This window comes from Syngnathus typhle, linkage group LG22, assembly GCF_033458585.1.
Source record: "Syngnathus typhle isolate RoL2023-S1 ecotype Sweden linkage group LG22, RoL_Styp_1.0, whole genome shotgun sequence".
NCBI lineage: Eukaryota > Metazoa > Chordata > Actinopteri > Syngnathiformes > Syngnathidae > Syngnathus > Syngnathus typhle.
The window spans coordinates 8,674,688-8,702,313 of NC_083759.1; the positions used below are offsets into that span (position 1 = coordinate 8,674,688).

Sequence of the window (27,626 nt, forward strand, 5' to 3'; positions counted from 1 at the left end):
CTGTGGCTATACAATTTAATAGCTGTTGCCAAAGTACACCTATTTTGAAAACACGCTTATCAAATTATACTGTAATAAATATATTCATATAGACATATAACCTTGCAGTTGAAACCGCAATTATTAGTCATACGTCAATGTTTTGCTGCCCTCTTGTGGCATCACAGATCATTTAGCCTTCGAGGCCGTTTTTATGAGGTCGTACTAGTTCTGAAATATTGTCGACGTACATCACCAAAACAAAAGTATTTTTATTATAACAGGAAAGGTGCTTAAAGTAAAAAAATTCATAATGTTGTTTATATCGCAATTAACTGAAAAAACAAACAAACACTAGGATCCTTTTAACTGCACGCATGGATACTGGAAATGAAGAGGGTGTGCTTCGCTTCTTCTAGCACGTTCTACGACAAAAAACAACAAAAAAACAAAAACGCGCCTGAAGTGACGTCACACGCTTGTCAACCGCAGCCCCAGCTACCCAACTGCTACTGGGCCAACACAAATACCATGGCAACCTTTTGTCATGTTTTTACAAATTAAACATAGTATATTGAGCAGTGTTTGTTAATCTTTGTAACGACAATGCGCCAGGACATGGAATCTACACAATCTTTATTTTGAATGCGAGATTAGATGCAAAATACCATGAAATCATTTCTGATTTGTCAACACTTGGATGGATATATTTAATGTGTCCTAAACAGTTAAAGATATGTCTTAACTTATTTAATGTTTATTTGGATCCAGATTGAGTTAGTTCCGGTATGCTGCATTCAAGTTGTACACGTAAATTTGAATTTCTCATTGGAATCCAACATTTTAATGTTTCCAAGTGAACAATATTGTTCACTTGGAAACATTAAAATGTGCATATGCTATCATGAGACAGCTATATTAGGTAATGTGAATTCATCGTGGATTTCTAAAATGCCTTCAGATATACTCACGGTGCAAACGCTCCGGTTGTGTAACTACGTTTTCGGTTGGGTTGATCACAGAACATAATTTGTTTAGTAACCAGCAGTAAAGGGCGGACAATGAAACTTCAATTTGTGATGAAATTCCTTAATGACGGTTGGTAAAAAAAAAAATACGTTTAGTCTTTGTTTTGATGAGAACATGTGAACTCAGTGGACCAAGAATTAATAAAAGCATACGATTGTGTTTGTTGTTGATGGGCCTCCACGTTGATTTTTTCCGACAACGCCGATTTATCCTGTGACGTCACAGTGGTCCAGACTTCCGGGGTAATTTGCCCACATGTACAAGCGTGATTTAGTGTTCCTTGAATGTATTTTGAAAACAACCATTTATGAGCAGGTACTTTCCTCTACCAAGATTGACTCTATATAGTACAGTTAAATGTACAAACGTCACTGAGTACAACATAATAAATTTATAAGAGCATTTATTTACATGCTTAGTGCTTTCTGTGGAGTGCTGAACGGAACAAATCTTAGCTCCGCCCGTCGGCCACATCCTGAATCTACAACCACGCGCTTCTCCACCGCGATTGTGTAATAGCGGGCCGGCAGCTAGCTATTGTGCTAATTTAGCTACAGCAATTTTTGAAAGCCGTTCGCACTTTAAAGTCCACATTTAGCCGCTTTGGTACATCCAAACGAGGACAATTTCTGGGTATGTATACGCATTTTGTCTTTTGGCCTTATTGTGCACGCTAGACTGATTGGGTTTATTAGCTGTTAGTAACTTAGCGCATTTTAGCCATGCCGGGTTGCATAGCGTTGGTAATGGCCGCTTAACCTTCTGCGCTGGCAGCGTTGTTGTTGTTGTGACTGATGCAGTAAGAAATGAGCTATGCAGTATGAAATGAGCTATGCATTAAGAAACGAGCTATTCAAAAGCGACACAGCACGAGGATTCACCCAAACGCTGGACTTTGACACCTCGCTATTGGTCCATTTCCTTAGCGCAGTTCCGAGCATTTAACAGGTTGGGATTCTGGATCTTTGAACCACCATAGCAATCATTAGAGTTGCAGGTTACATGATCACAGGGAAGTTGCAGTCTCCTCTTAAAACTATATTCTGACACTCTTGTACTAGTATTAAACTTCTATGTTAAATATAGAAAATAAATCATAATGCATGTTTGTAACTATTCCTCATCAGGTCGGTCGTAGTTAGACCCACGATGTCCTTTCCTCCACATTTAAACCGGCCGCTGTTACCCCCTCCCGGGTTACCCCCTCAGTATGCTGGCTTCCCTGCAGGTAAGAACCCCAATCGGGCGGTATGCGCTCACTAATAGTTTTAACATTATCCAGTTGACAATAAAGCAGACTTTGACTTTAAGATAATGTACGAGACTCCACATGTGTTCTGCGTCTGTGGAGTACTCAAGATGACTTACATGGCTCAATTGTGTGTATGCTGATAGCAGAATGACAGCACAGCACTTACATCAAGGGTGTCCAAACTTTTTGCAAAGCGGGCCAGATTTGGTTAGATTAAATTGTATTTTTAAAATGCCTTCAGATATACCATTTGCACCGACATTCCTCGAACCATTACTATTGTAAATAAACTTGTAAATATGTAAGTAATATCCTTTGCTGTCTGCAGATAGGTTGATATTGCAAATGAGGATCTATTGTCAATTGCACTACCAGAAAAGACAAAGATTAAAATAATACATTAAATACAAATGGGGCGGCTCGGTGGCGCACTGGGTAGCCCGTCCGCCTCACAGTTAGGAGGGTGCGGGTTCAATTCCACCTCCGGCCCTCCCTGTGTGGAGTTTGCATGTTCTCCCCGGGCCCGCGTGGGTTTTCTCCGGGCACTCCGGTTTCCTCCCACATCCCAAAAACATGCTTGGTAGGCCGATTGAGCACTCCAAATTGTCCCTAGGTGTGAGTGCGAGTGTGTATGGTTGTTTGTCTCTGTGCCCTGCGATTGGCTGGCAACCGGTTCAGGGTGTCCCCCGCCTACTGCTCGATGACGGCTGGGATAGGCTCCAGCACGCCCGCGACCCCCGTGGGGACTAAGCGGTAGAGAAAATGAATGAATGAATGAATGAATGAATGAATGAATGAATGAATGAATAAATACAAATGAACAATTCTATGAAAGTTGAATGATTTTTTTTTATTAGATGTATTAAGTTTGTATACCGTAAATTCCGGACTATAAACCGCACCGGATTATAAACCGCACCAGCTAAAATTGGGGGATATTTCAGTTTTTTTCTTATATAAACCGCACCGGACTATAAGCCGCACGTGCACACGCGTTTTTTACAAAGAAAGACTGTTCACAGAAAGCCTTTTTAAAGTTTTGATAACATACTTTAACATGTCTTTCCAAACATTGCCTGTGACGCAGCAGTAGTACCACAGCAACACGGAAGTGTGCACGCGAGTTATTAACAAAGAAAGACTGGACACAGAAAGCTTTTTTAAAGTTCTAATAACATACCTTAACATTTCTTTCCAACGGGAGTTATTAACAAAGAAAGACTGGACACAGAAAGCTTTTTTAAAGTTTTAATAACATACCTTAACATTTCTTTCCAAACACTGCCCGTGCCGCGGCAGTAATACCGCAGCAACACGGAAGTAACACAAGACTAATAAAAAACTCTTGAATCTTGAATCTTCAAGTGATCAAGTCATCACAAAAATCACGAAAAAATCCTGTTATAAGCCGCACCTGACTATAAGCCGCAGGGTTCAAAACTTTGGAAAAAAGTCGCGGCTTATAGTCCGGAATTTACGGTAGTTATTGTTGTATTAATGAGAAGGGTGATATTGGTGTTTCGACTGCAGTAGACAGGCCAGGTTGCATCATGTCCGATTTTTAATCCAAATTAAATCATTCTCCATATTATCTTTTTTATTTCAACTTCATATGCAACAAATTACTGCTTCAATGACTACCGCCCCGTGGCACTTACGCCCATCATCATGAAGTGCTTTGAGCGGCTTGTCATGGAGCACATCCGATCCGTTCTCCCCCCCCACCATTGACCCCTTCCAATTTGCGTACCGAGCCAAACGGTCCTCTGAGGATGCCATCTGCTCTGCCCTCCACTCGGCCCTCACCCACCTGGAGAGAAGGGACTCGTATGTGAGATTGCTGTTTGTGGACTTCAGTTCTGCCTTCAACACCATTGTGCCACAACGCCTCATCAGCAAACTTAACACGCTGGGCCTCAGTACCTACCTCTGCAACTGGCTACTGGAATTCCTCTGTCAGAGGCCACATGTGGTACGTGTTGGCGACAAAATCTCCGCCAGCATCACGCTGAGCACGGGGGCCGCCCAAGTCCGCTGCTCTTCACCCTCCTGACGCACGACTGCACTGCAACCTACAGCGACAACCGCATAGTGAAGTTTGCTGACGACACGACTCTGGTGGGTCTCATCACCAAGGGAGACGAGACTCAATACAGGCTGGAGGTTGACCTTCTGACCACGTGGTGCAGGGACAAAAACCTGCTGAACGTCGACAAGACCAAGGAGATTGTTGTGGACTTCCGGAAGGGTCACACCCAACACCTGCCGCTGACCATAGACATTGCTGTGGTGGAGAGAGTGAGCAGCGCCAAGTTCCTGGGGGTGCACATCAGTGAGGATTCTCCTGGTCCACCAACACCGTATCACTGGCAAAGAAAGCCCAGGGCTGCCTGTACTTCCTGCGGAAACTCAGGCGAGCGAGCGCTCCTCCGGCCGTCATGAGTACATTTTACCGCGGCACCATTGAGAGCGTCCTCTCCAGCTGTATTGCTGTTTGGGGTGGCGGCTGCACTGACTACAATTTGAAGGCCCTGCAGCGCGTAGTGAACACGGCTGGTAAGATTATTGGTGCTTCGCTCCCCTCCTTGAAGGACATTTACACCTCCCATCTCACCCGCAAGGCGACCACGATTGTGAGTGATGTGAGTCACCCCGCTCACTCTTTGTTTGAGCTTCTGCCCTCTGGGAAGAGGTACAAGAGCCTGCGCTCCCGCACCACCAGACTCTCAAACAGCTTCATACTCCAGGCTGTTAAGATCCTGAACTCGCTTGCCCGTTCTGCGTAGCGTCCTGTACTTTTGCGCTATGCTTACTGTCTGCTGTATGCACACTGGCTCCGTTTTGCTCCTCTTATTTGTTGTGTTATCTGATTATTTATTATCACTCTTATTATTTATTGTTTGTGCCTTGTTTTTATATTGTGTCGTTTACTTGTATGTCTATCGTGTAATCACACGGGGATGGGTTAAATGCAGAGGACAAATTTCACCACACCCAGGTGTGTGTGTGACGATCATTGGGACTTTAATCTTTAATATGTCTCGTCACCGTGGGATAGAGAGAACGTAATTTCGATCTCTTTGTGTGTCTCGGCATGTGAAGAAGTTGACAATAAAGCAGACTTTGACTTTTACTTCATAATCACACAATAATAATAATAATAGTCTTTTTTGTTGTTTGAGATCACTGTGAGTGGGCGACGTAGTAGTGTGTAGAGTTTGTACGAAGTAGACAGCTCTCACCAGTAGTCCGTGTGTTTTTTTGCCTTTCCCTGTGCAGCGTCACTTGCAGCCTCTCTGATTTTAGCGTCGCCTTAGTCTTTGGTGTGCGGACATTTGAATGAGGAAGTCTGTGTCACTGATTATCTTGCAAACGGACACCTGTGTGCGCGTAAACTGGGAACGGACAGGGGAGACACGCTCGCAATCGATCATGAGCGCTGGCTCATGTGCGCGTTCCCGTTCGGATGAGTTTCATTTCTGTTGCTTGCAGGTCGCTGCGACAGTGCCGGCGGGCCACTTATTATTGATTTTATGACACAATGCTTCGGGCCAGTCTAAATTTAGCCCGCGGGCCGGACTTTGGACATGGCTGACTTACATGAATACGAAACATAGAACACTAATTCACAGCTTTCTTATTGCAGGAGCTCCCATGATCCCAGTTCACATGGGCATCATGACCCCCAACCCTGTAATAGTGTCATCACTACCAGTGGTCAGCAAACCTCCAATCCATAGGAAGGACCCTCTCATCCGAGCCAAAGACGACGAGGCCGGCCCAACAACCACAGTCTTTGTGGGCAACATATCTGAAAAAGCCTCAGACATGCTTATCCGGCAGCTGCTAGCGGTAAGGGACTGTGTTTTATTTTATGTGATATATTTGCTCATTATTCATAACAGTGCCAGCTCACTGGTGTAAACTTTTGTTGCAGAAGTGTGGAATAGTTTTGAGCTGGAAAAGAGTTCAGGGAGCCTCAGGGAAGCTACAAGGTAAATGTGATGAATCACTGTGGCATGTCTGCTAAGGTTGCAGGTTCATGTGGACCATTACTAATGTAGAAAGCTCAATGTTACGTTTGAAAAGTGAAATTATAGTGTGTTGTAGTGCTTTATTAAGAAATAGAGAAATGTCAGTCAGCTGGACTTTGTAAATATTCTCATGCTCGTATTTTGGCAGCATTCGGGTTTTGTGAGTACAAAGAGCCAGATTCCACTCTTCGAGCGCTGCGGCTACTTCATGACATGCACATCGGGGACAAAAACCTTCTTGTGAGAGTGGATCCCAAAACTGAAGCACAGCTAGATGAGTGGAAGGCCAAGAAGAAAAGTGCTAATGGGGTAGGTTTTTTTTTCTCCTGTACCTTTTGTTTTTGATAGTGTGCTTCAGTTTTACTAAGCTGCTGACATAATTTTTTCTTTTTACCAGAAAGTGGGCTCGGAGAATGGAGATGATGGAGAGGAGGTTCTGGATGAGGAGACCAAGAAGAAGGATCAGGCCGTCAAAACTTCTATCGATGCATTAATGCGGGAATACGCTGACGAGCTCAGCGCGCCTTCACAGGATGAAGATTCCCTGCGGCGAAAAAGAAAAAAGGACAAAAAAGATGAGGTACGGCATGTCCATCTTGAAGAATTTTAGAGTACAACAGTGGCCGAGATTGACATTTTACTTTAATCTGCAGGATGACTTGAACACAATCGATATGGAGGACGACAAGAGAGACCTGATTACCAGAGAGATTAGTAAATTTCGAGACACTCACAAGGTAAAATCACCTTTTTGATCCTCTAGTTAATATTACAGGTTTTTGGACAGCAGCTGTTCACTCGTGTAGCTTGCACACTCAGCAACAGTTGACACATTTAGAGTGCACCATGAATTGGATGTCATTGAAGTACACTTAATTTGCTTCACAGTTTGTGCATTACATCATCTTTAATGTTGAGTCACTATGAAAGAATCGTAGAGTACGACAAATATAAACATTGTATTACACACAGACACAGACACACACACACACACACACGTGCGCACAATGCATGGAGACAATGAAAAGTTACTTAAAAGCTAATCTATTGATTAAACCCCACCATTATGATAGTGATCATATGGTGACTAAAGCAAGATGAATCTCAGAGCTTTGGAAAAAGTTTCGAGGATAGGATGTAAGTATGAGCCTTCCTTTACTTTCTACATAAACTGGGTGCCCCCCTCTTGAGGACTCGCAGGGGGGGCAACTGCACTGCACTTTGGCCTACTTGACCAACATCCCCCCCTTGCCTATTCTGGCCGATTTGGGCCCATTAGTGACGACCCCCACCCCCGAAGAGTGTGTGAGCCTCTGCGAGTTTTCTGTAAACTGTTTCTAATAGTGATGGTTATGTTGAAAGCACAAGCCTTTTGTCAATAACCGCCGCAGTTATCTGTGGCCATATAGTCTTGACTCTGATGCATAAGTACGGGCTAATAAGAGAGGGGGGTGCCCTCTCCACAGCAGCACAGTGACCTAAAGACTTTGAAGGTACGTGCTTCTGCATGTGGTGATAATGTTTGAGGTGTTGTTTCCGTCTCTTGTTGTCTTTCAGTGCCTGGCTCACTCTGCCTTACTCTTTATAAAGTTATATACTGAGCATGCAAGTCGTACTTACATTCAGGAAGCAAAGCAGACAAAATCTCAGTTTTTACATTTTATGAGAACAAAGTTTGTTCATTTGATCCATGACGTCCATTAGCGTTGCGGTCACTATATAAGGGAACATATTGTCGTTTACTTCCGGCATGGATCATTGTTCCTGTACTATGAGAGGTAAGTAGCAGTAAACTGATGTGATATCGCGAAACGATGACCAACTATTTATCTGTTTTCTGCAGTAACTCCAATTGTTATCATTGTCTAGCTCTGCATCAGACCCAAGGCTTGCCCATCACAGTTTGCCAGCTTGTCTGCTCACTTTTAATCAAAGATAGTCCCGTCCAAAGCCTTGTGTGTAATGCTCTCAAAGGCAGAGTTGATGTGTGTGTGCGTGTGCATCTTGGGTCGCCAAGAGCCGCCGTAGACATCTGCAGGGGGTAAGACAGCTTCTCCAATACTTTTAATTGATCTGTGCCCAAATGTTCTTTTGCCACATTGCCAATGAAATTCTAAGGTTGTTTCTGTTGATGATGCTGAAGCAAAGCAAAACCCCATAACGTGTTTCCCTTGTATACCGTGTGACCTGCTTTCCTCCCAGGCCTAACTTAAAAGGCTTATAGGGGCAGCGAAGGGCTGAGTCCATAGTTCATCACCTGTAAGTCCCAAACAACCAAATCAAGCAAAGACTGACGTCTGTTCTTTGTTTTTGTATTTCCTTGTGCTGAGCAAGGAACTCTTGAGGAAAGAGAGAAAATGCGCGTTTTCTTTTCCTCTCCCTTGTCATTTCTTGTCTGTATTCTCCAGTTATGCTAAACATGACTATATCGCGATTAAGCTTGAGGATTCATTTGTAGCCATTGCATGGACGAGTAAGAGTGTACGAAAGCTCCTCGTCTGCCATCGCAGTCTGGAAACCACTTGATAAAGTTGAGTGCTAACGTTCACCTTGCTCCGCACCGTCCTCTGAACCTCTGTGTGCTTTGCTCCGACAGAAAAGAGAGGAGGAGAAGGACAAGCGGGAGAAGGAGCGTCTGGAGTTTGAGCGGGAGAAGCGCGAGCGGGAAAAGGAGCGTGAGCGCGAAAGGGAAAAAAGGGACCGTGAGAAGGAGAAGGAGCGCGAGAGGGAACGGGAGAGGGACAGGGAACGGGAGCGCGACAAAGACCGTGAGCGCAGGACCAGAGAGCGAGACTGGGAGGGGGACAGAAGTCGAGACAAGAGTATTGCTCGCAGCCTCTCCAGGTCAAGTATAAAAGTTCACTTTTATATGCAGGGTCTTGAAACATTGCTGACCCTAACATCCCCCTCCACAGGGAGAAGAGCCGGGATCGAGAAAAGAAACGAGACTTGGACGATGAAGAGGATCTGCACGAGCGCAGGAGGCTTGAAAGGAAACTCAGAGACAAAGAAGCAGCCTATCAGGAGGTAGGACGCAGATTCCGAGGAAGTTCAGCTGTTGTTAGTCTTTAGATTTTGTGATGGCTCATGGCACACAATTATGATGACAGCGCCTAAAAAACTGGGAGCTCAGAGAGAGGAAGAAAGCACGGGATAACGACAAAAATGCAGAGAGGGAAGATGAGCGCCGACGTGAGATGGTGAGATTTTGGGACAAACTTCAGGTCGATGATCGTCTCCTTTCACATTCTTCTCGTAGCACCATCCTCTCAGAAATGTGCTCTCGTCTGATGCGCTGATACTACGGACTGTGATATATATATATAAGGCCTGTTTTGTTGTGCATTAGAGTCTACTGTAGTTGAGAATGACTGTAAAGTGTGCCCCATTTCATTTTTGTCAGATGAAAGAAGGCAAACGGCTAAAAGGGTTCCTGGAAGACTATGATGATGACAGAGATGACCCTAAATACTACAGGTAGGAGTCACAAAAGGCAATATGACACTGCAGAACACTGCAAACTGGAACAGCAGTTTTAAAGCAGAAAATGAATTTTATGTTAGACATTTTAATGGTAGCGTTCCATGCTTATAATTGTTGTTTTTTTGTCTTTTGCTCCCCTGAGGATTTTTCACATTAAATAAGACACTCAGTGGCCTACATTTACATTCTGGTGGCAGACAGAAAATCTGCAGCCTTTGTTCTGAAGCTTGTCGCTGCTTGTGGCGGCCACTAGGGGCAGTGCACTGCAGAAGCGCTTCAGAGACCGAGAAAAGGAGGCAGAGGCGGATGAGCGTGATAGGAAGAGAGAGAAGGAGGAGCTGGAGAAAATCAGACAGAGGCTGCTAGACGAGGGACATCCAGACCCAGACGCAGAGCTGCGGAGGGTAAATGCTGAGATCTGACTACCATTATTCATGTACACGTGTGCGAGAGAGAATCTGTGTGTCTGTGAGTATGCGTGAATGCTGTCTCTGTGAAGGTCACTTTATCATTCCTTGCACATTGATTCATTCCACTGGTTTTCACCTCCGGCACATCCTATTGGTCCAGATGGAGGAGGAAGAGGAGGAGCGACTCAAACGCCCTCCCGTTATCCAAGAGCCGGAGCTCGAGGAGCCGTGGGAGCAGCGCCACAGGTCTTCACGGGAGCATCGAGGGGACCACCGCGACCACAGGGGGGATCACAGGGAGAATCACAGTGGGTACCATGACAGAGTGGAGCATCGTCCGCACCCCACCCACTCTGAGTACGACGAGGTCGAGGAAGGCGAAGACAACTACTACGAGGAGGACCACGCCGAAGTCAAACCCTGCCTCAAGCCCACCATGAGGCCCATCACGGTGGCGCCGTCTGTGTCGTCGGCCAGCGGCAACGCGTCGCCCAACACGCCCGGCCACGAGTCGCCTTGCGGCATCATCATCCCCCACGAGAACTCTCCCCCCAACAAGCTGCCTGATGACGAGAACAGACCCAAGATTGGGCTCAGCCTCAAACTGGGTGAGTGCATGTCACTACATTGATGCATAACATAAGCGGGGACTTTGAGAACATTCTAGTTTTTTTCCTTGGCAAATGAAAACACTCTCAATGCAGGTGCAAGCGGAAGTCCCAGTCAGCCCAACGTAAGCAAGAGGAAGAAGCTGCCGGTCGACAGCGTCTTCGGCAAGTTTGAAGACGAGGAAGCAGATGAACAGCCGCGGAAGAGGAAGTTGGTGCCTCTGGACTATGACGATGACAAAAGCCTGGGGGTGGACGGCACCAAGGGGTCCAACTCGGAGGAGAAACGCAAACATATCAAGAGCCTCATTGAAAAGATTCCCACGGCCAAGCACGATCTGTTCTCCTACCCTCTGGATTGGTCCATGGTGGACACTGTAAGTACAAGTCCTGTAGAAAGTACTCGTCTTAGTAACAAAGTATTTGCATTCCGATGGGGACGCTTCCTTTGATTAGATCACACCAGTCACAACGATGCTTCTTCTGTACTTCGCCGCAGGCGTTAATGGAAAGACACGTGCGGCCGTGGATCAATAAAAAGATCATCGAGTATATCGGAGAGGAGGAGCCCACGTTAGTGGACTTTGTCTGCTCCAAGGTATCAATCCCGGCCCCGGTCACTCACCTGCACTTGTCCCATGGATGCACTTACGTTGTGTCCCCACAGGTGATGGCTCACGGCACCCCACAGGGCATTTTGGATGACGTAGCTATGGTGAGTCAGTAACATGAGCAGACATTTTGTCAGCGCATCTTGAAATGTACATAGTTTATGCTAAATTAATTATTTTCTACCTGACTACTTTTTGTAGGTTCTTGATGAAGAGGCTGAAGTCTTCATCGTTAAAATGTGGAGGTTGCTCATCTATGAAACAGAGGCCAAGAAGATTGGTCTGGTGAAATAAGTACAATTGGCATTCTTCGTTACAATGTATAAAATAGATTTGGGAGAGTTTGTTCATGGCCGACAACTTGCTTCAACATTTTTGTTGTAAATAATGTCATTCTTTGGTATTTTCTTTAAAAGGCCCATTTGCTTATTTTTGAATCAGCTTACTTGAACCTCTAGTTGTGGGGAAGTTGATTGAGCAGGGTTGCCTTCAACATGTGGGTTGCGTCATTTTATGCGCACACCTGCAGCTAGACATTTGAGGGCATGCCGTTGATTTCATTCTTTCCCCTGAATACATTTGTTAAAACCACTACAAGCAAATGTTGCAGTTAAGAATCTTTCCATTTTTTTGTATTGGTGAACATTTCAATAAAAATGTAGATGTTTTATTTTATTGTGTTTTTTTGTTGACGTAAAACCCAATTTGGTGCTACTTATACATTTCCATTGAAGGGAATGAGACAGCTCATGACAGTCAGATCAAGAATTTTATTGTTGCCAAGCGAACGGACAAGAGTAGATTCTATAGGTAAAAACCCTGTAAATGTCATCACCGAATGATAGCCAAACAGCAGAGCCTGCATATTTTCCTCCTCCAAACACGTTGGGTGACAACGCCATGGATACTCGTTTGAAGATCACCGCAATGTCATTAAAAATAGAAGCATATTGTCCTTAAACGACTCAATGCTTTTTTTTTTTTTTTAAACAAGTGGGGTAAACAGAAAACTGCTGTTAAAAGTCCAAAAGAGGCACTTTTAATAGCAGCTCATATTTGCTATTGACTGCTCTGACTGTCCCCTCGTTTCTCTAGTCCTCAGTTTTGGCCTCCATCTCCTCTGTGTCGTCATCGCCGTCCACTTCGGCATTTTCCCTCTCTAGCCGCTCCAGCTGCCGGGCCAGCTCCGTCTCGTCCGTGTCCGTCACCACCTTAGGCTGAAGGGCACAGTTGTTAATACGAACACTCACATTTTTTTCTCACTTGAGTGCCTGTACATTTGAGGGCATGCTGGTAAGACCACCAATGCTTTAGCTCACCTCCATTTGGATGTTAAAGACACCCCTCTTCTCTTCAATTTTCTCCTTGATGGCTGCCATGGCCTGGTTGAGGACTGAGAGTCCCTCTGTACGCTCCAGAGTGGTGGTGGTCATCACGTAGCGGGGAGGAGCGATCAGGTTGATCTATGGTATGAAAAGAGATTGGCCTCATTCACAGGTACTACCATACATTCTGATTTGGTATTACATCACCATTGTGGCAAAATAACTTAAGACTTTTATTAATGTTGGTGTCACATAATGTGCATGGGTGGTGGTGAAGTCACCTTAATGGGCATGGCCTCTGTAGAGCAGCCCAGACCCGCCCGCAGCGCTTCCTTAACGGCGTCGATGCCCTCGTAGCCGTAACACGCGACTTCAATGTCTGCCATCAAGACGAGAGGAAGAATGTTTTTCGCTTTCTGTTGTCATGAATCCACGTGGTGTTGCAAATCTATTTCCTACAAACTAGATTCGGTTGAAGTTGGAAAATTGTGTAAAATGTAAATAAAACCAAAATACAACAATTTGAAAATCCTTCTCAACCCATATTCAATTAATACACTACAAATGTTCAAACTGATAAATGTAATTGTTTTTTGCCAAATAATAAATAACTTAGAATTTCATGGCTGCAACACGTCCAGTAGAAGTTGGGAAAGGTGGCAAGAAATACTGAGAAAGCTGAGAAAAGCTCAAACACCTATTTGGGACATCCCACATGTGATCAGGCCTATTGGGAACAGGTTGATACCATGATTGGGTATAAAAAGAGCCTCCCCAAACATGCTCAGTAGGGGTGTAAATCGCGGGTTTTGTCACGATACGATATAATATCGATATAAAAAACTACGATACGATATTTGCCGATATCTTAAAGCCTGCTGTGATTCATTCACGATATATCGCGATATAGTGCTCTACGATCGATTTTTTTTTTTAAATAAAAAAATATAGAACAATATCCTGATTTATAACAATTCATACGCAAAATCAACAAGGTACTGCAAACTCTTTATTTAGGAAATTACAAGAGTATTGTAGTATACAAATTGCTTACTTTAACACTGAACTTTGATGTCGTGTTTTTTCTTTAAATGTGCGGCGAGATTTGTGCTCCCTGAATATTTGATCACCGCATGGCAGGATTTACAAACTGCACGTGTCTTGTCCGTTGAGCCATCTTTTCTTTGGAATCCAAAGTGCTTCCAAACGAATGACTTGAAGCCTAAAGGGGAGCAAATTTCCTCGTCTTTTTTGGACACTAGCCATAGCACCAGCCCAGGAGCCGCGTACTAGTTGTCGCCTCCCCTTTCACGTGCGTGCTCTGCTCACAACACAACAAAGCCGCACACTGCTCCCTGCTCCCGGAAAGAGGAAGCAAGCAACAATGAACTGGATTTCAAAATAAAGTTGCGTCTAATGTCCGAGGTCAAACACGGCGATATAAATCGATGTTTACCTTTAGCATCGATGCCAATAAATCGTACAGCATTATATCGATTAATCGATGTGTATCGATGTATCGTTACACCCCTAATGCTCAGTCATTCACAAGCAAGGAAGCGGCGAAGTTCACCACTTTGTCCACAACTGCGTGAGAAAAACCATTTCTCAAAGCAAAGTTGCAAGGAATTTAGGGATTTCAACATTTACGGTCCATAATATCATCAAAAGGTTCAGAGAATCGGGTAAAATCACTGCACGTAAGCGCCACGGCCGGCAACCAAGACTAAGTGCGGGTTAAAACTCTACCATGCAAAGCAAAACCAGTTTATGAACAACATCCAGAAACGCCGCTGGGTTCTCTGGGCGCGAGCTCATGTAAAATGGACTGATGGACAATGGAAAAGTGTTTTGTGGTCCGAGTCCACTTTTGAAATCGTTTTTGGAAACACTGGACGTCATGTCCTCCGGACTAAAGAGGAAGGGTTATCAACGCAAAGTTCAAAAGCCAGCATTAGTTCTTATGGCATGGGTGACTTACATTTCTGTGTAGGCAACATAAATGCTACATACAAATTTAGGAGCAACATATGCTTTCATCCCTGCGACGTCTATTTCATGGACGCCGCTGACCTGTCTCCCATTATGTAGCGTAAAATACGAAAGGGAAGACTTTTGAACACCTGAAGCAGTTCATCAAGCAATAATGGGAAAGAATTCTACATGAGAAGCTAAGAATTAGTCTCCTCTCTGCCAAAAATATTTATTGAGTGTTATTAAAATGAAAGGTTATGTAACGAAGTGGTAAACATGCCCTTTCCCAATTTTCTACTGCACGTGTTGCAGCCATGAAGTTAATTATTTGAAAAATAAAAAAAAGTTTGAGTTTGAGCATTAAATATGTTGTCTTTGTAGTGTATTCAATTGAATATGGGTTGAAAAGGATTTTCAAATCATTGTATTTTGTTTTTATTTACATTTTACAAAATTCCCCAACTTCAACCAAATCGGTTTGTAGTTGTTACCTGCTCGGATCTTAACAGCCTGCGGAGTAAGTCGCCTGTTGATGTTGTCAATAAGTACGGCCCGCTCTTCCTCTGTCAGGTCCAGCTCAGACAGTATTGAAGGATCACTGCATCAAAATGCGTAAGTCACATTTCGTCACTGTTAAGCTTGTACAAATTATTGGGTCTTGTATGTGTGACAATTCACTTTTGTTATTGGAGCATATGCAACATGCACTACTGTTATACCAAAGATAGTCACAGCCTTGATTAAGTAAATGATGAGGAGAAAAAGGGCAAAGTTTTTTTGCGTGTGTCTTACGACACGGCCTGTTTGAAGACGTCGTAGGCGCCGTATCCCGGCCGCTTGTACTTCTCGTCAAAGACCCAGGCGGTGCGTTGGTACAAGCTCTCCAGCTGCTCGTCTTTGCTGTACTCCAGCACTTCGGCCACGTGTCGCAGGATGCTGTAAACCTGAAGCATGTTTGTCATCAAATTAATGGGCAAAATTTGACAAAGTTGATTAGTTCAGATTGCTGTCAATGTGACTCACAGTTTTAGATTTGGTGAATTTATCTTCACACTTGATGGCCTCTTCTGGCGAAACTCTTCTTTTTGATAGATCAATGTATCCTAATAGGGAAGCAGTGGGGGAACATGGTTGGGGCTCTTTCTACGAAATATAAACAGCGCCAAACTAACCTTTCTCTTTGTCTACCCGGATGACCACCACGCACTCGTTGCGTCCTATGCGGATGAGCTTGTTTATGGAGCGAATACGCCGACGCGACAGTTCGCTCAGGAGGATCATGCCCTCAATGTTGTTGTACTCCAGGAGGCTGACGTAGGCGCCCATCTCGGCGATGGACCTCACGTTCACCATGACCACGTCCTCCACCTCTGGGAAGCGGTGCTGATAGAATCGACAGCTGAGCCCCGGCATTGCTAATTGGGGAAAATAAAGAAATGAAAATATACCTTACGTGAACTACAGCTATGCATGATCTTTATTATTAGGTTGTACTCGTCTTTGTCAAGCAAACACACTCATATAAATAGATTTCAATATCATCGTACCAACAAGTACCGGTAGTCTCTGGTTTTAAAATTAAGGAGTTCTCCAATTTCCAAACATAACTTACATGAGTATAAAATATAGCCAAATCAAATACTGTCAACAATACTTTCATTCGCACTTTTTGTCGAACACAAGAAAAGGTCTAAACGCGATGACCCATAAAGGTCAATATGACGAAAAAAGATACGAACATTCAAATACCTACCATAAGCAGAACATAGGATTGTGTTATATTACCACAAGACATAATTGGAAAAAGAAAAGCTAACAGCACCATTAGTTTGGAGCTCGTAGCCGGTTGCTCACATGCGGCACATGCAAACGAGCGCAGCTAGCATTGCTCCTTTGCCATTCTAATGTCAGATTTGTCGGTTAAAACCCACCTGTGTCATATGTTTGGATAAGAAAAGCCTCTAAAGTGGTTCACTGCGTCTTTATATGTTTTCTTTTGCTCTTCTTGGTTTCGGTTTAGTGATTGAGAACTATCACCTGTTAGCTCGTATTCACATCCGTGCTAATATTTTTTTCGACCCGGACCCGGAAATCATCGTGTGTTTTTTTTCATCTCCGCATACGCACGGGGTCTCATCTCCTAGTCACGTGACCAGAGGTCAGCTGATCCACGCACGGCCAGAGAGACTGACATCATCTTAACCTGTGTTTGAAATCCCGCTCGAAGAGTATTTTATTTGTTTCCGGACCGCAAATAAACGCCTTCGTGATCCAAATAATCACCAGGAAACGGGCAAGATGTCTGGAAAAGACAGGATCGACGTGTTCCCATCCAGAATGTAAGCGTGTTTTATAGCTACGCTAGCTAACACCATTTAGCATAAATAACATCAATTTTATTTTTGGCCATTCATTTTTGTGTGCGTTTACCCTTTGCATGAGCGTTTTGGCTGGAATCTAACGTGGTGCAATTTTGCTTAATTTCTGCGTTCGAATTTAAAAGCGGAAGAGTCCTTGTCATGTGACATTTTCTATTAATGTGACCCAAGTCGGAACGGTTACTATTTCACGATCATTTTCTTGGGCCATGAATAGATCCCCCCCCCCCCCCCCCCCCCCATCAATGTCTTCTAAACATTATGCTATTTGGTATTCAATAATTATGACAAACTCTAATAACCATCGACGTTTTTTTTTTTTATCAAAAAGAGTACAGTTAGAAACTACAATAGGACATCATGAATCAAATATGTAGATTGTAGATTTACTTCTATTTGGTTAATGCAGTTGTTCTTAACCTTGTTGGGGATACCAAACCCCACCAGTTTCATATGCACATTCACCAAACCCCTCGTTAGTGAATATATATATATTTAAATTCATAGATTCATAGATGTTTTTTACTGGTGCTCAAAATGGGCCGTGCATAAACATCACCTTGTTCAAAGAACAAAACCAACACTACATGAACTCACGACACATTATATACTGGCAAATCAGAATTTACACAATAAATCAGGTTTGTTGGGACCTCCTCAGTAGAGGCTCTGTCGAACCCCTGAGACCAATTCACCGAACCCCTAGGGTTCGATCGAACCCAGGTTAAGAACCACTGGGTTAATGGGAGGCAAATACTGGCGGTGTTACACAGACTCCCATCTGATATGAGTTTGAATGTGGTTGGTTAATTCTGAATACAATTTTTATCAGAGTGCACTTTTATAACAGTTTCTATAAGGATTTGTTTTGTCTTTACAATTGCACAATTTCTTTGTTGTTGTTGCCTGCTCTAGTGTCATTATGCCTGTTGTGTGTTTTGGTTGGCAGGGCTCAGACCATCATGAAGGCCCGTATGAAAGGAGCGCAGACAGGCCGCAATCTGCTCAAGAAAAAGTCTGACGCGCTCTCCATGCGATTCCGTCAAATTCTTCGCAAGATTATCGAAGTCAGTGTGTGTTTTATTTTAGAATTACGACCGAAGAAGGAATGTAAAATGTTGTTTTCGAGTGTATTAGTTAACGATTTTTACGCTGTGATATCTCATTTCAGACTAAAACCAAGATGGGGGAGGTGATGAGAGAAGCGGCCTTCTCTTTGGCTGAAGCCAAATTTGCAGCTGGTGATTTTAGGTAAGAGTGGTGTTGAAAATGACTGAATGAGTGTCCAACTAATATGTGTCTTTGTGTCCACAGCACTACAGTAATTCAGAATGTCAACAAAGCTCAGGTGAAGGTGCGTGCCAAAAAAGACAATGTGGCAGGTGTTACTCTTCCAGTTTTTGAGCATTACCAAGAAGGCGGTGATAGTAAGTGAAACAATATTTGGTATAAAAATGTATAACAGGGGTCCCCAAACTTTTTCCTGTGAGGGCCACATAACTTTTCCCTTCTCTGATGAGGGGCCGATGTCAGTTTGTAACAGAAAAAGTGTGACGATCGTAGGGGAGCTTAAAATTGTTATTGTTTTCCAGAAAGCCACACATAACCAAATAACGGTTATTTAATAACCCTTTCCAGGTTCTTTACAGAAAAAAAGTCAGGAAACAAAGAATAACACTGTTAATGAAATAAATAATAACTAAATAACCCTCTCTGAGTTCTTCACAGAAAAAACAGGAAATAAATAAGAACTAGATAACTCTCTCTGGGTTCTTCATAGAAAAAAAGCCATGGAACATTAACTTTCTGTTGTGCCATGCACAATCTTAACAGATAAAAGTCCAGCTCAGTTGTCAGAGCAGAATCTCTCTGGACATATATGAGCAGTCTCTTAAAGTTCTTGTGTTCCTTCCTTATAATCCTTTTGTAGGTTCCAGTAGGCTTGTAGACACCGCTGTCTTTTTTGTTAAAGTTTGCTAGTGCGTCATAGTCTGGAGTAAAATTTGTTGTGACAATTCTTAGGCGAGATCCAAGGTGTTGGTCCGTTTACCTCGATCTGTGACGGGTTGATGTTGACGTTCATGTGGCTGAACGTCACGTCGCGTATGTCGAGCCAAATTGGCCACTCTCTTTTAAACGCTCGGCACTGTGTCCACCTTGCTTTTCCTTGGGCGACTCATTTTAATGGAAGGATTCCAGGGGAAGGTTTGTGAGTGGCTTTAGCGCAAAACTGCATCTGAAAGCTCAGCGCGCGAATTACAAGAATGCTGTCGTCACAGCCCACGCTCTAAATTCGGGACTGATACAAATAGAGCGCGAATGTGCCATGTCCGTACTACTGAGTACGTACACGCACTTGTGAGTGTGCACCGACCTTTCTGACACGGCTTCCGGTAGTAAATGCGCAGGCGAGCGCTTCCCCATCAAATGCAGTAATTGCAGGCAAAATGACCAAAAAAAAAAAAGTTTAATAATACAATTTGTTCAGGGTTGGCGGGCCGGATTAAACGGTCCCGTGGGCCGTATCCGGCCCGCGGGGGTTGTAGTTTGGTGACCGCTGATGTATAACGTTTTTTTCTTCGTCAAGTAGATTGATTGACATCTTTGTTTGTGATGGTCAGGCTATGAGCTGACTGGTCTAGCCAGAGGAGGAGAGCAGCTCTCCAGGTTGAAGAGGAACTATGCCAGGGCTGTGGAGCTGCTCGTAGAGTTGGCCTCCCTACAGGTAGGGAGCGCTGTTTCATACACTGCCTTTTTTCTCTCATCTGGACCAGGAATGGTGCCAGGCCACAGAGAGATGTAAAAAAAAAAACAGTCACACACCAAATCCTTTTTTTTTCTTTTTTTTAACCAGACATCTTTTGTCACTCTGGACGAAGCCATAAAGATCACCAACCGCCGCGTGAATGCAATTGAGCATGGTAAGCTTGAACGATTATAACACTTGATCCCAAATTGATATTTTCAAGACCAATTGTGGTCTCTTTCAGTGATCATCCCTCGAATCGATCGCACCTTGACATACATCATTACCGAGCTGGATGAGCGGGAACGAGAGGAGTTCTATAGGTCGGTGGCCTCATAAGTTTCTTTTTCGGTTATTTCTCAGTGTCGCACTGAAGCGTTTCTTTTTTTCGCCCTCTCAGGCTGAAGAAGATCCAGGAGAAGAAGAAGCAGCTGCGAGAGAGGACGGAGAAGGAGATAGCCGCCCGGGTGGCCAAGTTAGGTCCCATTGCCGAGGCCGCCAACATGCTGACAGAGGAGACGGATGAAGACCTGCTTTTTGAGTAAACACCCTGTTGCCAAGGCAATCTTCAAATTTATTTATTCCCTGCCTATCGGGGCGATGTCCAAGTCTCATGAAGACATTTTGTGTGTAGTGTGTCCTGTTGTCATACTGTATAGAACTGCAAAGAAGTTGAAATAAGTACAAATATAGAAAACATATACGTAAAAAACGATGACATTTAAAAGTAGATTTTGATTGTCTTCTCAGTTCGCATGCTGTAAATTTAAAAGGGTTGTGCAAGTTAACCTTGCCATTACCTTGTTTAAAAAAATAAATAAATATTGAGACTCTTGCTATAACACACATTTCAACCTGTCGTCAAATAAAAGGTGTACCGAGTATCTTGTGTTGGGGCCTCACCAAAGTCAAATCAAATGGATCCTGACGGCCATTTTGTACCACAATGTTGCATTCAACACATTTTGGTCAGCTATGAAGAACAGGCACATTCGTGTTGAGGCAAGTAGTTTTTGCAGTATGATATGCCGTTTAATGACAATAGATTTCTTTTGCGGGGCTTTCAATAGAACACAAATAAGATAAAACAAACAAAAAAACTGATTGTGGTGAAAGAGAAAATAAACTTAATCTATTAACAAATGGAACTGCAGCCACTTAAAGCAATGTACCATTATATCATTTTGATTTTCCAATTTAGGAGTAAAATGTTTACATTAGCCCTAGAAAATCTATATTTACAATTATAAATATTAAGATTTATCTTTCATAAATGGCTAAAGCAAAAAGGGGGAGCACAAAGGAGACGCACAGACATGACGAATTGTAAGAAAAACCTGAGTCCGTCTTTGGGGAAATGTGCAAATGAACAGTGTAGTATCTGTCTTTCAAATGGTGCCTTCAAGAACGTCCATGGGGGAGCTCAGCAGAGCCAAGAGGTGGGCACCCACTGCGGTTCGGTGTCCAGCTTCTCGATGAGCCTGCGCAGTTCAAAGAAAGCTTCGTTTGGCTCTGCGTTCACAATGGTGGCGTCAAAAACGTGGCCGAAGTCCTGCTCCATCTCGCGAGCCCTCTCGATGACCTCCTTAAGATCTTCTGGCTGTGCGGGACACCAATTTGGACTTGGTGAGTTTTCTTTACATTTAACACGATGACAAAGGTAACCAAGATGATTAAGTACCTTGGGTGTTTTTCCCTCAGTAGCCAGCAGGGTGCGCAGTCGTTCTTGAGAAGGAGGTGCAATGAAGATGACAAACGGTTTGAGGTTTGAGGACCTCAGGACCTTCAACGACTGCAGAAAAGGAGTAAGAAAGTATTATACAAAGACATTTGGTTTAATAATCATTTAGAGACATTTTTAGTAAGAAATAATATATGCAGCATGATGGAATAGTAATTTTTAAGTTTAGTGTTTGCGAGATGAACTACCCTGGTGTGCAGGCAGAGCAAGCAGATGCGCCCAGAGTTGACTACGTGTCGCACAGAGTCCGTGCTGGTTCCGTACAGGTTCTTCCCATACTCCCCGGACTCGATGAACTTCCCCGCTGACAAGTCGTCCTCGAAGCTTTGTCGATTCACAAAGTGGTACTCGCGCCCGTTCCGCTCGTGGATCCTTGCACTTCTGGTCGTGTCTGCGTGAGTAAAAAATTTGCAATGAGATCACAACCTGTTACAAAAATAAGAAAATTTGGGCAACTTACGCGGGACGGCAACGGCAAACTTGTTCGGCTCAACAACGAGTAGCCTGCGGCGCAGCTCGTCATGGCCGCTGTTCGTAGGAGCGATCAGAGCTATGGGGCGTTTGCGGTTGGCGGGCTGGTGATAGAGAGACATCTCCTCATAGGTCAGGACGTCTTCGCTTTCTGAGAAGAGAGGTTAACAAGGTTATTCGGAATATAACGACAGTTGAAGAATTTATAGATTTGAATGAGACCCAGTATTGCTTTTTCTGCGCAGGTTTTGGCCAAAGATGTGCTTGGTAGCTAGCGAGTAGGGGTGTAATGATTCATCGATACATCGATATAATGCTCTACGATTTATTGGCATCGATCCTAAACGTAAACATTGATTTATATCGCCGTGTTTGACCTCGGACATTAGACGCGACTTTATTTTGAAATCCAGTTCATTGTTGCTTGCTTCCTCTTTCCGGGAGCAGTGAGCGGCGTGTTGTGCTGTGAGCAGAGCAGGCACGTGAAAGGGGAGTCGACAACTAGTACGCGGCTCCTGGGCTGGTGCTATGGCTAGTGTCCAAAAAGACGAGGAAATTTGCTCCCCTTTAGGCTTCAAGTCATTCGTTTGGAAGCACTTTGGATTCCAAAGAAAAGATGGCTCAACGGACAAGACACGTGCAGTTTGTAAATCCTGCCATGCGGTGATCAAATATTCAGGGACCACAAATTTCTATATTTATATTTAAAGAAAAAACACAACATCAAAGTTCAGTGTTAAAATAAGCACTTTGTATACTACAATACTCTTGTAATTTCCTAAATAGTTTGCAGTACCTTGTTGATTTTGCGTATGAATGGTTATAAATCAGGATATTGTTCTATATTTTTTTATTTAAAAAAAAAATTATCGATCGAAGAGCACTATATCGCAAGGTATCGTGAATGAATCACAGCAGGCTTTAAGATATCGGCAAATATCGTATCGTGTATCTTTGTATCGATATATCGTATCGTGACAAAACCCACGAGTTACACCCCTACTAGCGAGTCACTTGTGTTTTTGTTTGTGTGGCTGAGTGAGCAGGAGCATGACATCACAGGGTCCCTTTGAGTGATTTAGCCCCCTGCTGGGCACCTGTTTGTGCTTCCTCTGATCCCGTCTAGGAGGACAAGACTAATCTGAGCCAAGCAGAGGCCAGGTCATGTCTGCTATAGCTAGTGGAGTTTGTGTTTCCACACTGACCAAAGTGAGAGCACAGAGTAAAGGGAAGAGAGTTATTATTATTTATTTTTTTTACCAGCGTTTTTGCTTTTCTTCTTCTGCTGTTTGTTTTTCTTCACATACCAACGCTTCCCTGAAAAAGAAGACAAGGATACTTGTGGTTGCAAAATCCCGCCTTGCCCATGTGCGACCTTCGCAATGCAAAGCAACACAATTATCTTACCTTGCTGCTCTGGAGTCCTGTCTGGTGTTGTTCTCTTCAAGGTCTCTCTCTGTTGCTGGAAGCATTTCCCTGTCAAACACAATGACAGGACTGATTTAATATTTATTTTCCGTGTTTTTCTTTCGGTCCAGCGAGTTGGCCCACTTTCCATTTCCACTGCTTAACCTCTTTTTGGTAGCAGGCGCAAGCTTGGGTCAAAGAGGAATCGCAAATCATTCTCAGGTGTTTGATTTAATCTGCCAGACTTGCCAGACGGGCAGGGCTTTCCTCCTGTTGAGCCAGGTTAGCAGCTTGCCATTTTTTTTAATGCCACCTAGCTTGTAAATTGACTATACTTTAACATCTGGAATTTTCGCCCGACAGCGGCAACATGCTAAGTATAATATTATTTTGAGCGTTTACCACAACTCACAATGTAAACATGAAGATGATTCGCTCTTTGTCAAGTCATGTTTTTGCATTACGAAAGACACCAGAGTAAACAAATAATCTATATGTCTGATCGGCTTTGGTCTGCTCCCAACCTGGAATGAGTCCAGCCAGTAACTGATTTTCTTCATCTCCATCCCTGTAGGCCTGCCACCAGTTGGGGTCATCCTGGCTGATGACGTGAAGAATGTCCCCTTTCTGGAAAGAAAGGCCCAGCTCCCGACATGGCACAAAAGGGTCATCTGAGGGGTCGTAGTCAAAGTAAGCTCGTACGTGCATCTGCGGGACACGGGGGTGTTTACTGCTTGTGTGCATGCAAACAGGGCACTCAGGTCCACCTTTGAGACTTACCACAGTCTGTCTGTGTGGGGCAGATTTAATCTGAGAGCTCGGGATGAGAAGGAATGTCAAAGTGCCGTGCATTTGTTGCTGGTGGACAAAATAAGATGAATGTCCATAAGTCATCATTCTCTTTGATGCTCAAGCTTAGGGCAATGATTCATTATAAATAAATAAATAAATAAATAAATACATAAAGGAAGGAAGAAAGGAAGAAAGGAAGAAAGGAAGAAAGGAAGAAAGGAAGAAGAAAAAACCTGCTCTAAAATCACACAGAATCCCCAAAACCAAATCAAAGGTGAAAATGGCAAAACCGTTCTAAGCCTGGTTCTCACCAGTAAGTCGTGAACTTCATTGACGTGCTTCCCACGAAGGGAAATGCCATTGATCTCCAGGATCTCATCCCCCTCATTGAGCAGGCCGCTGTGCTCCGCAGTCCCACCTTTCACTACCCGGCTCACCATCACGCTGTCCATGTCATTACGCACGGTCGCGCCCTGGAGGCAGACCAACGCAGTTTGGAAAAATCATGGAGGTTTGGCCTAAGTCGTTTTGTTAAACATTCAAGAATGTGGAGGGCGTCTCACCAGCGGAGTGTCACGAGTCTTATGCAGCCGCACCATTTTAACAGTTTTGCCCAAATACTGGATCACGTTGTCCTCTGCCATTTCCTGCACAGCTAAGCTGTCATGTGCTTGCATCAGCGCCTGTGCACACCAAACAAACGGTTACAATTAGGCCAGACCTTTCTGAAACGACACAAACATCAGGATTGACTTGAACAAAATTTACATTCACGATCTTCTAACCGCTGTTACTTCACTGTACATTTATCATTGTAGCTAAACTCCACCAGGGGAAGCTCTAGAGCAAAATTGTGAGTTACTAGTCAATGACTAATAATCAGACTGAGTTGAAAGAGTCACCTGACCTGGAGATGAGGATTGGTGAGCAGAGCCCTGAGCTCCAAGCCCTCTTTCTGTTGGCTGGACTGGAGGATCTTGTGGACCTAAAAACATGCACACGCGCACTACTAGCTTGCTTCATAAAGAAACATGTAAACGTCGCAAAGCACGCTTTGAAATCAATGCAATTTCACACTCCTGCGACAAATCGACTTTTAGGGTTTTCATTCCAAGCAATTTTGTGTTGTTTTGTGTTAACGAAAGATTATTTATTATTTATTTATTGTCCCATCAATGGCATTAGTTGACCTGAAAACACATTGCAGGCTTATTAAACAAGCTTTAAACAATAAACTAAATTGTCCGTGGGAATAAACGTGATAATTGGCCATAATTAAACTGCTTGTGGCTAAAAGGCAGGGAAATTATTATTTACATTTTTTTGGGTGTCCTGTTAGAACTCTGCAGTGTTACACTAATATAGCTCACCAACAAGGTGACCCACTTCTCCCACCCCTTAGTGGGCCATTAAGAGTTAAGCTCATCCAATAGCAGCGCCTATTAGGCGTTGTTAAAACGCTTCAGGATCCGTGCCCGGCGTTTGCTCTCCCACACGGGTTTACCTCACTGAGTGAGGGTGAGGCCTTGCCATGTCTGAGCGCAAAATAGATCCGCTCAGTTGGGTCGTCTCTGGTGGCCTTTAAATGAACTTTACACAGCCAAGCTCACGCCTGTCTGTTTCAGCACGGTAAAGGCTGATTCTGCAATATTGTTTTTTTTCCCTTCCATTCGTAGTCGATAAATCCCAGTGGAGAACCTGTTTAGCTAAATAGCAGCAAAGCGAATTTCAATGTCTGTGGTTGTGTGTGTGACAGGAAAAAACACAGGCTCAATTGACATAAGTCAATTACCGCCGCTTTGCTTCAGTACCGACTGGCCTGTGTTTGTGCTGACAAGATGAGATCACCTGACAGTATACTCGTGCATAGCAAGCGAAGCACGTCGGATACCTCTAGGCATAGCTCCTGCGCTTGCGCCGTGAGGGGCGAGGTGGGGTTGACTCGATTCATCTTTTGGGACACAACGGTGTAGATGCTGTAGGCGCACTTAAAGTCATCATTGGCAAGCAGCAGGATGAGCAGCTCCGCATCCTGGTGGCTCCGAGCGTCACTTAGGTATTGCTGCACCCACTTGATGGCTTGCAGAAGCTCCTCCAGGTCTGACACAAATTGCATGGATGAGTTTATTCACTTTTTAATGTCATTGGTCTCTTTTAAAATATAAATCTCTTTTTTTTATGCAGCACACACAGTGTGATTAAACTAGAGGGTTTTTTTGGGATACAGAATCTGTAAGAACTTTTGCCCCCGAGATGTGCTCACAGTGCTTCCCTGCCAGTTTTCAACTTAAATATATGTCCTGTCCTTTACCCTGCCTCCTCAATCGTCACTATTCAACATTATTTTCTTATCACACCCAATAGGTCACAACTTGCCATTCTTCTCTGAAGTCCGCATTACTCTGCGACCACACCACCCCCCAAAGACGCCCAAGATATCAATTCACGTCAACTCACCGGTAATTGCATCTTTGGTGGTATGGTCCTTCCCCTCAAAGGTAGGATTGTCAACGCCCACTTTTGGATTCTGTGCCAGTTTCCTGAGCCTCAGTGATGCATTGGGGTCAATGTCGTGCTTCCCCCGGCCATCCTCTTCCCTCCTCTTCCTCAGCTCATCCTGGTAGTGTTGGATTCTCTCCATCTGGGCACTGCAGTGCACGGGCTTGACGAGGCAACTCTCGTCGCCAGGGCAGTCCAGTGGCCGCTCCCTGTGGCTGGCGGCCTGGGCGGTGCCTTCCTGCACATAACCGTTCATGTGGGTCGTGATCATCACGGCTCCACCAGCAAATAGCTCAGACCACCTCAGTTCTGGCCCAGCTCTGCCCGGTTGTTAAGAAGAACTGGTGCAGAGACTCTCATCAGGGGCCATTTTTACTCTTGACTTTGGAGATCCTGAAACACATGCAAAAAATAAAGGCATAAAATTATTCAGATAATTTTTATTTGTTGTCTCATTAGACAAACTCTCAGTCCATTTTCAATGCTTAGGCCCAGTCATTCATATGATAGACCGCTAGGAGCCCTCCCCCTTGCCTGCGCTAATTACAATTGGCATGTCCCCCCCACCCCCCCACCCCACTCCTGCTCCAAGCTCTCAAAGCATTTATCTAGACTGGCGGGTGACAGTGGAGACTTCAAGAGGGCCATCTGTCGCCACAGCCTTAGTTAATCCCTGGATATAGTGCAGCAGGCCGAGGTACCTGAGCAGGACACGATGCGTAGGATAGAATTGGAGGTAATCAAATATGATCCAATCACATGACCAAGGCATGACAAAAACTATCTTTAAAATGTTCTACAATAACCGCAGATGAACTTCAAATAGTGTGCAAGTATGAAAAGATCTCGTGAACATGAGGAAGCATCCACACAGACTGTGGCTTGCG

The 27,626-nt window shown here is 44.1% G+C and overlaps 4 protein-coding genes and 1 long non-coding RNA gene across 6 annotated transcripts; 3 read left to right on the forward strand and 2 right to left on the reverse strand.

Moving 5' to 3' along the window:
• Nucleotides 1–1,481: 1,481 nt before the first annotated feature.
• On the forward strand, nt 1,482–12,076 carry rbm25b (RNA binding motif protein 25b). 2 transcript variants are annotated; one of them, XR_009711401.1, is made up of 17 exons: nt 1,482–1,641; nt 2,136–2,236; nt 5,907–6,112; nt 6,198–6,255; nt 6,443–6,603; nt 6,692–6,874; nt 6,948–7,031; nt 8,891–9,138; nt 9,210–9,321; nt 9,405–9,494; nt 9,698–9,771; nt 10,031–10,181; nt 10,348–10,795; nt 10,892–11,172; nt 11,252–11,393; nt 11,463–11,510; nt 11,608–11,699. XR_009711401.1 is itself a non-coding variant. In XM_061270541.1 (17 exons), the coding sequence occupies exons 2-17, from the start codon at nt 2,158–2,160 to the stop codon at nt 11,698–11,700; spliced, it is 2,415 nt and encodes an 804-aa protein (XP_061126525.1). In that variant the 5' UTR covers nt 1,482–1,641; nt 2,136–2,157; the 3' UTR covers nt 11,701–12,076. The 2 variants fall into 2 exon arrangements, 1 of the variants encoding a protein (XP_061126525.1); XM_061270541.1 differs by having other exon boundaries at nt 11,295–11,393; nt 11,608–12,076.
• Nucleotides 12,077–12,156: 80 nt separating this feature from the next.
• On the reverse strand, nt 12,157–16,806 carry eif2s1b (eukaryotic translation initiation factor 2, subunit 1 alpha b). The gene is made up of 8 exons (XM_061270545.1): nt 16,637–16,806; nt 15,878–16,120; nt 15,729–15,808; nt 15,498–15,649; nt 15,197–15,303; nt 13,013–13,110; nt 12,726–12,869; nt 12,157–12,623 (listed from the first exon to the last, which is right to left on the reverse strand). The coding sequence occupies exons 2-8, from the start codon at nt 16,116–16,118 to the stop codon at nt 12,498–12,500; spliced, it is 948 nt and encodes a 315-aa protein (XP_061126529.1). The 5' UTR covers nt 16,119–16,120; nt 16,637–16,806; the 3' UTR covers nt 12,157–12,497.
• Nucleotides 16,807–16,832: 26 nt separating this feature from the next.
• On the forward strand, nt 16,833–20,711 carry atp6v1d (ATPase H+ transporting V1 subunit D). Its single transcript, XM_061270546.1, has 8 exons — nt 16,833–17,044; nt 18,033–18,150; nt 18,255–18,334; nt 18,398–18,510; nt 19,705–19,808; nt 19,938–20,004; nt 20,074–20,152; nt 20,230–20,711. Exons 1-8 carry the CDS (start codon nt 17,004–17,006, stop codon nt 20,372–20,374), a joined length of 747 nt encoding a protein of 248 aa, XP_061126530.1. The 5' UTR covers nt 16,833–17,003; the 3' UTR covers nt 20,375–20,711.
• A 125-nt stretch (nt 20,712–20,836) lies between these two features.
• On the reverse strand, nt 20,837–27,010 carry pals1b (protein associated with LIN7 1, MAGUK p55 family member b). The gene is made up of 13 exons (XM_061270544.1): nt 26,698–27,010; nt 26,132–26,340; nt 25,148–25,225; nt 24,804–24,923; nt 24,552–24,713; nt 24,229–24,306; nt 23,973–24,156; nt 23,449–23,517; nt 23,302–23,358; nt 22,031–22,192; nt 21,759–21,961; nt 21,511–21,621; nt 20,837–21,429 (listed from the first exon to the last, which is right to left on the reverse strand). Exons 1-13 carry the CDS (start codon nt 27,008–27,010, stop codon nt 21,253–21,255), a joined length of 1,923 nt encoding a protein of 640 aa, XP_061126528.1. The 3' UTR covers nt 20,837–21,252.
• Nucleotides 24,023–26,991, forward strand: LOC133146646 (uncharacterized). The gene is made up of 3 exons (XR_009711402.1): nt 24,023–24,138; nt 26,605–26,738; nt 26,852–26,991. It is a non-coding gene; the product is annotated as an uncharacterized LOC133146646 (long non-coding RNA).
• Nucleotides 27,011–27,626: the final 616 nt, after the last annotated feature.

What these genes read in the sequence shown, in the direction of transcription:
- rbm25b (XM_061270541.1), top strand. Translation starts at nt 2,158, where the DNA reads ATGTCCTTTCCTCCACATTTAAACCGGCCGCTGTTACCCCCTCCCGGG. An exon ending in AGCCTCAGGGAAGCTACAAG is followed by an intron (nt 6,256 to 6,442) that starts GTAAATGTGATG and finishes GTATTTTGGCAG; the next exon opens with CATTCGGGTTTTGTGAGTAC. An exon ending in TTTTGGATGACGTAGCTATG is followed by an intron (nt 11,511 to 11,607) that starts GTGAGTCAGTAA and finishes TACTTTTTGTAG; the next exon opens with GTTCTTGATGAAGAGGCTGA.
- eif2s1b (XM_061270545.1), bottom strand. Translation starts at nt 16,118, where the DNA reads ATGCCGGGGCTCAGCTGTCGATTCTATCAGCACCGCTTCCCAGAGGTG. An exon ending in GTCTTCAAACAGGCCGTGTC is followed by an intron (nt 15,304 to 15,497) that starts GTAAGACACACG and finishes ATTTTGATGCAG; the next exon opens with TGATCCTTCAATACTGTCTG. An exon ending in CAGAGGCCATGCCCATTAAG is followed by an intron (nt 12,870 to 13,012) that starts GTGACTTCACCA and finishes TTCATACCATAG; the next exon opens with ATCAACCTGATCGCTCCTCC.
- atp6v1d (XM_061270546.1), top strand. Translation starts at nt 17,004, where the DNA reads ATGTCTGGAAAAGACAGGATCGACGTGTTCCCATCCAGAAT. An exon ending in TTACCAAGAAGGCGGTGATA is followed by an intron (nt 18,511 to 19,704) that starts GTAAGTGAAACA and finishes TGTGATGGTCAG; the next exon opens with GCTATGAGCTGACTGGTCTA. An exon ending in CGTGAATGCAATTGAGCATG is followed by an intron (nt 20,005 to 20,073) that starts GTAAGCTTGAAC and finishes GGTCTCTTTCAG; the next exon opens with TGATCATCCCTCGAATCGAT.
- pals1b (XM_061270544.1), bottom strand. Translation starts at nt 27,010, where the DNA reads ATGATCACGACCCACATGAACGGTTATGTGCAGGAAGGCACCGCCCAG. An exon ending in CAGGACTCCAGAGCAGCAAG is followed by an intron (nt 23,359 to 23,448) that starts GTAAGATAATTG and finishes CTTCTTTTTCAG; the next exon opens with GGAAGCGTTGGTATGTGAAG. An exon ending in TGCTCTGCCTGCACACCAGG is followed by an intron (nt 21,622 to 21,758) that starts GTAGTTCATCTC and finishes CCTTTTCTGCAG; the next exon opens with TCGTTGAAGGTCCTGAGGTC.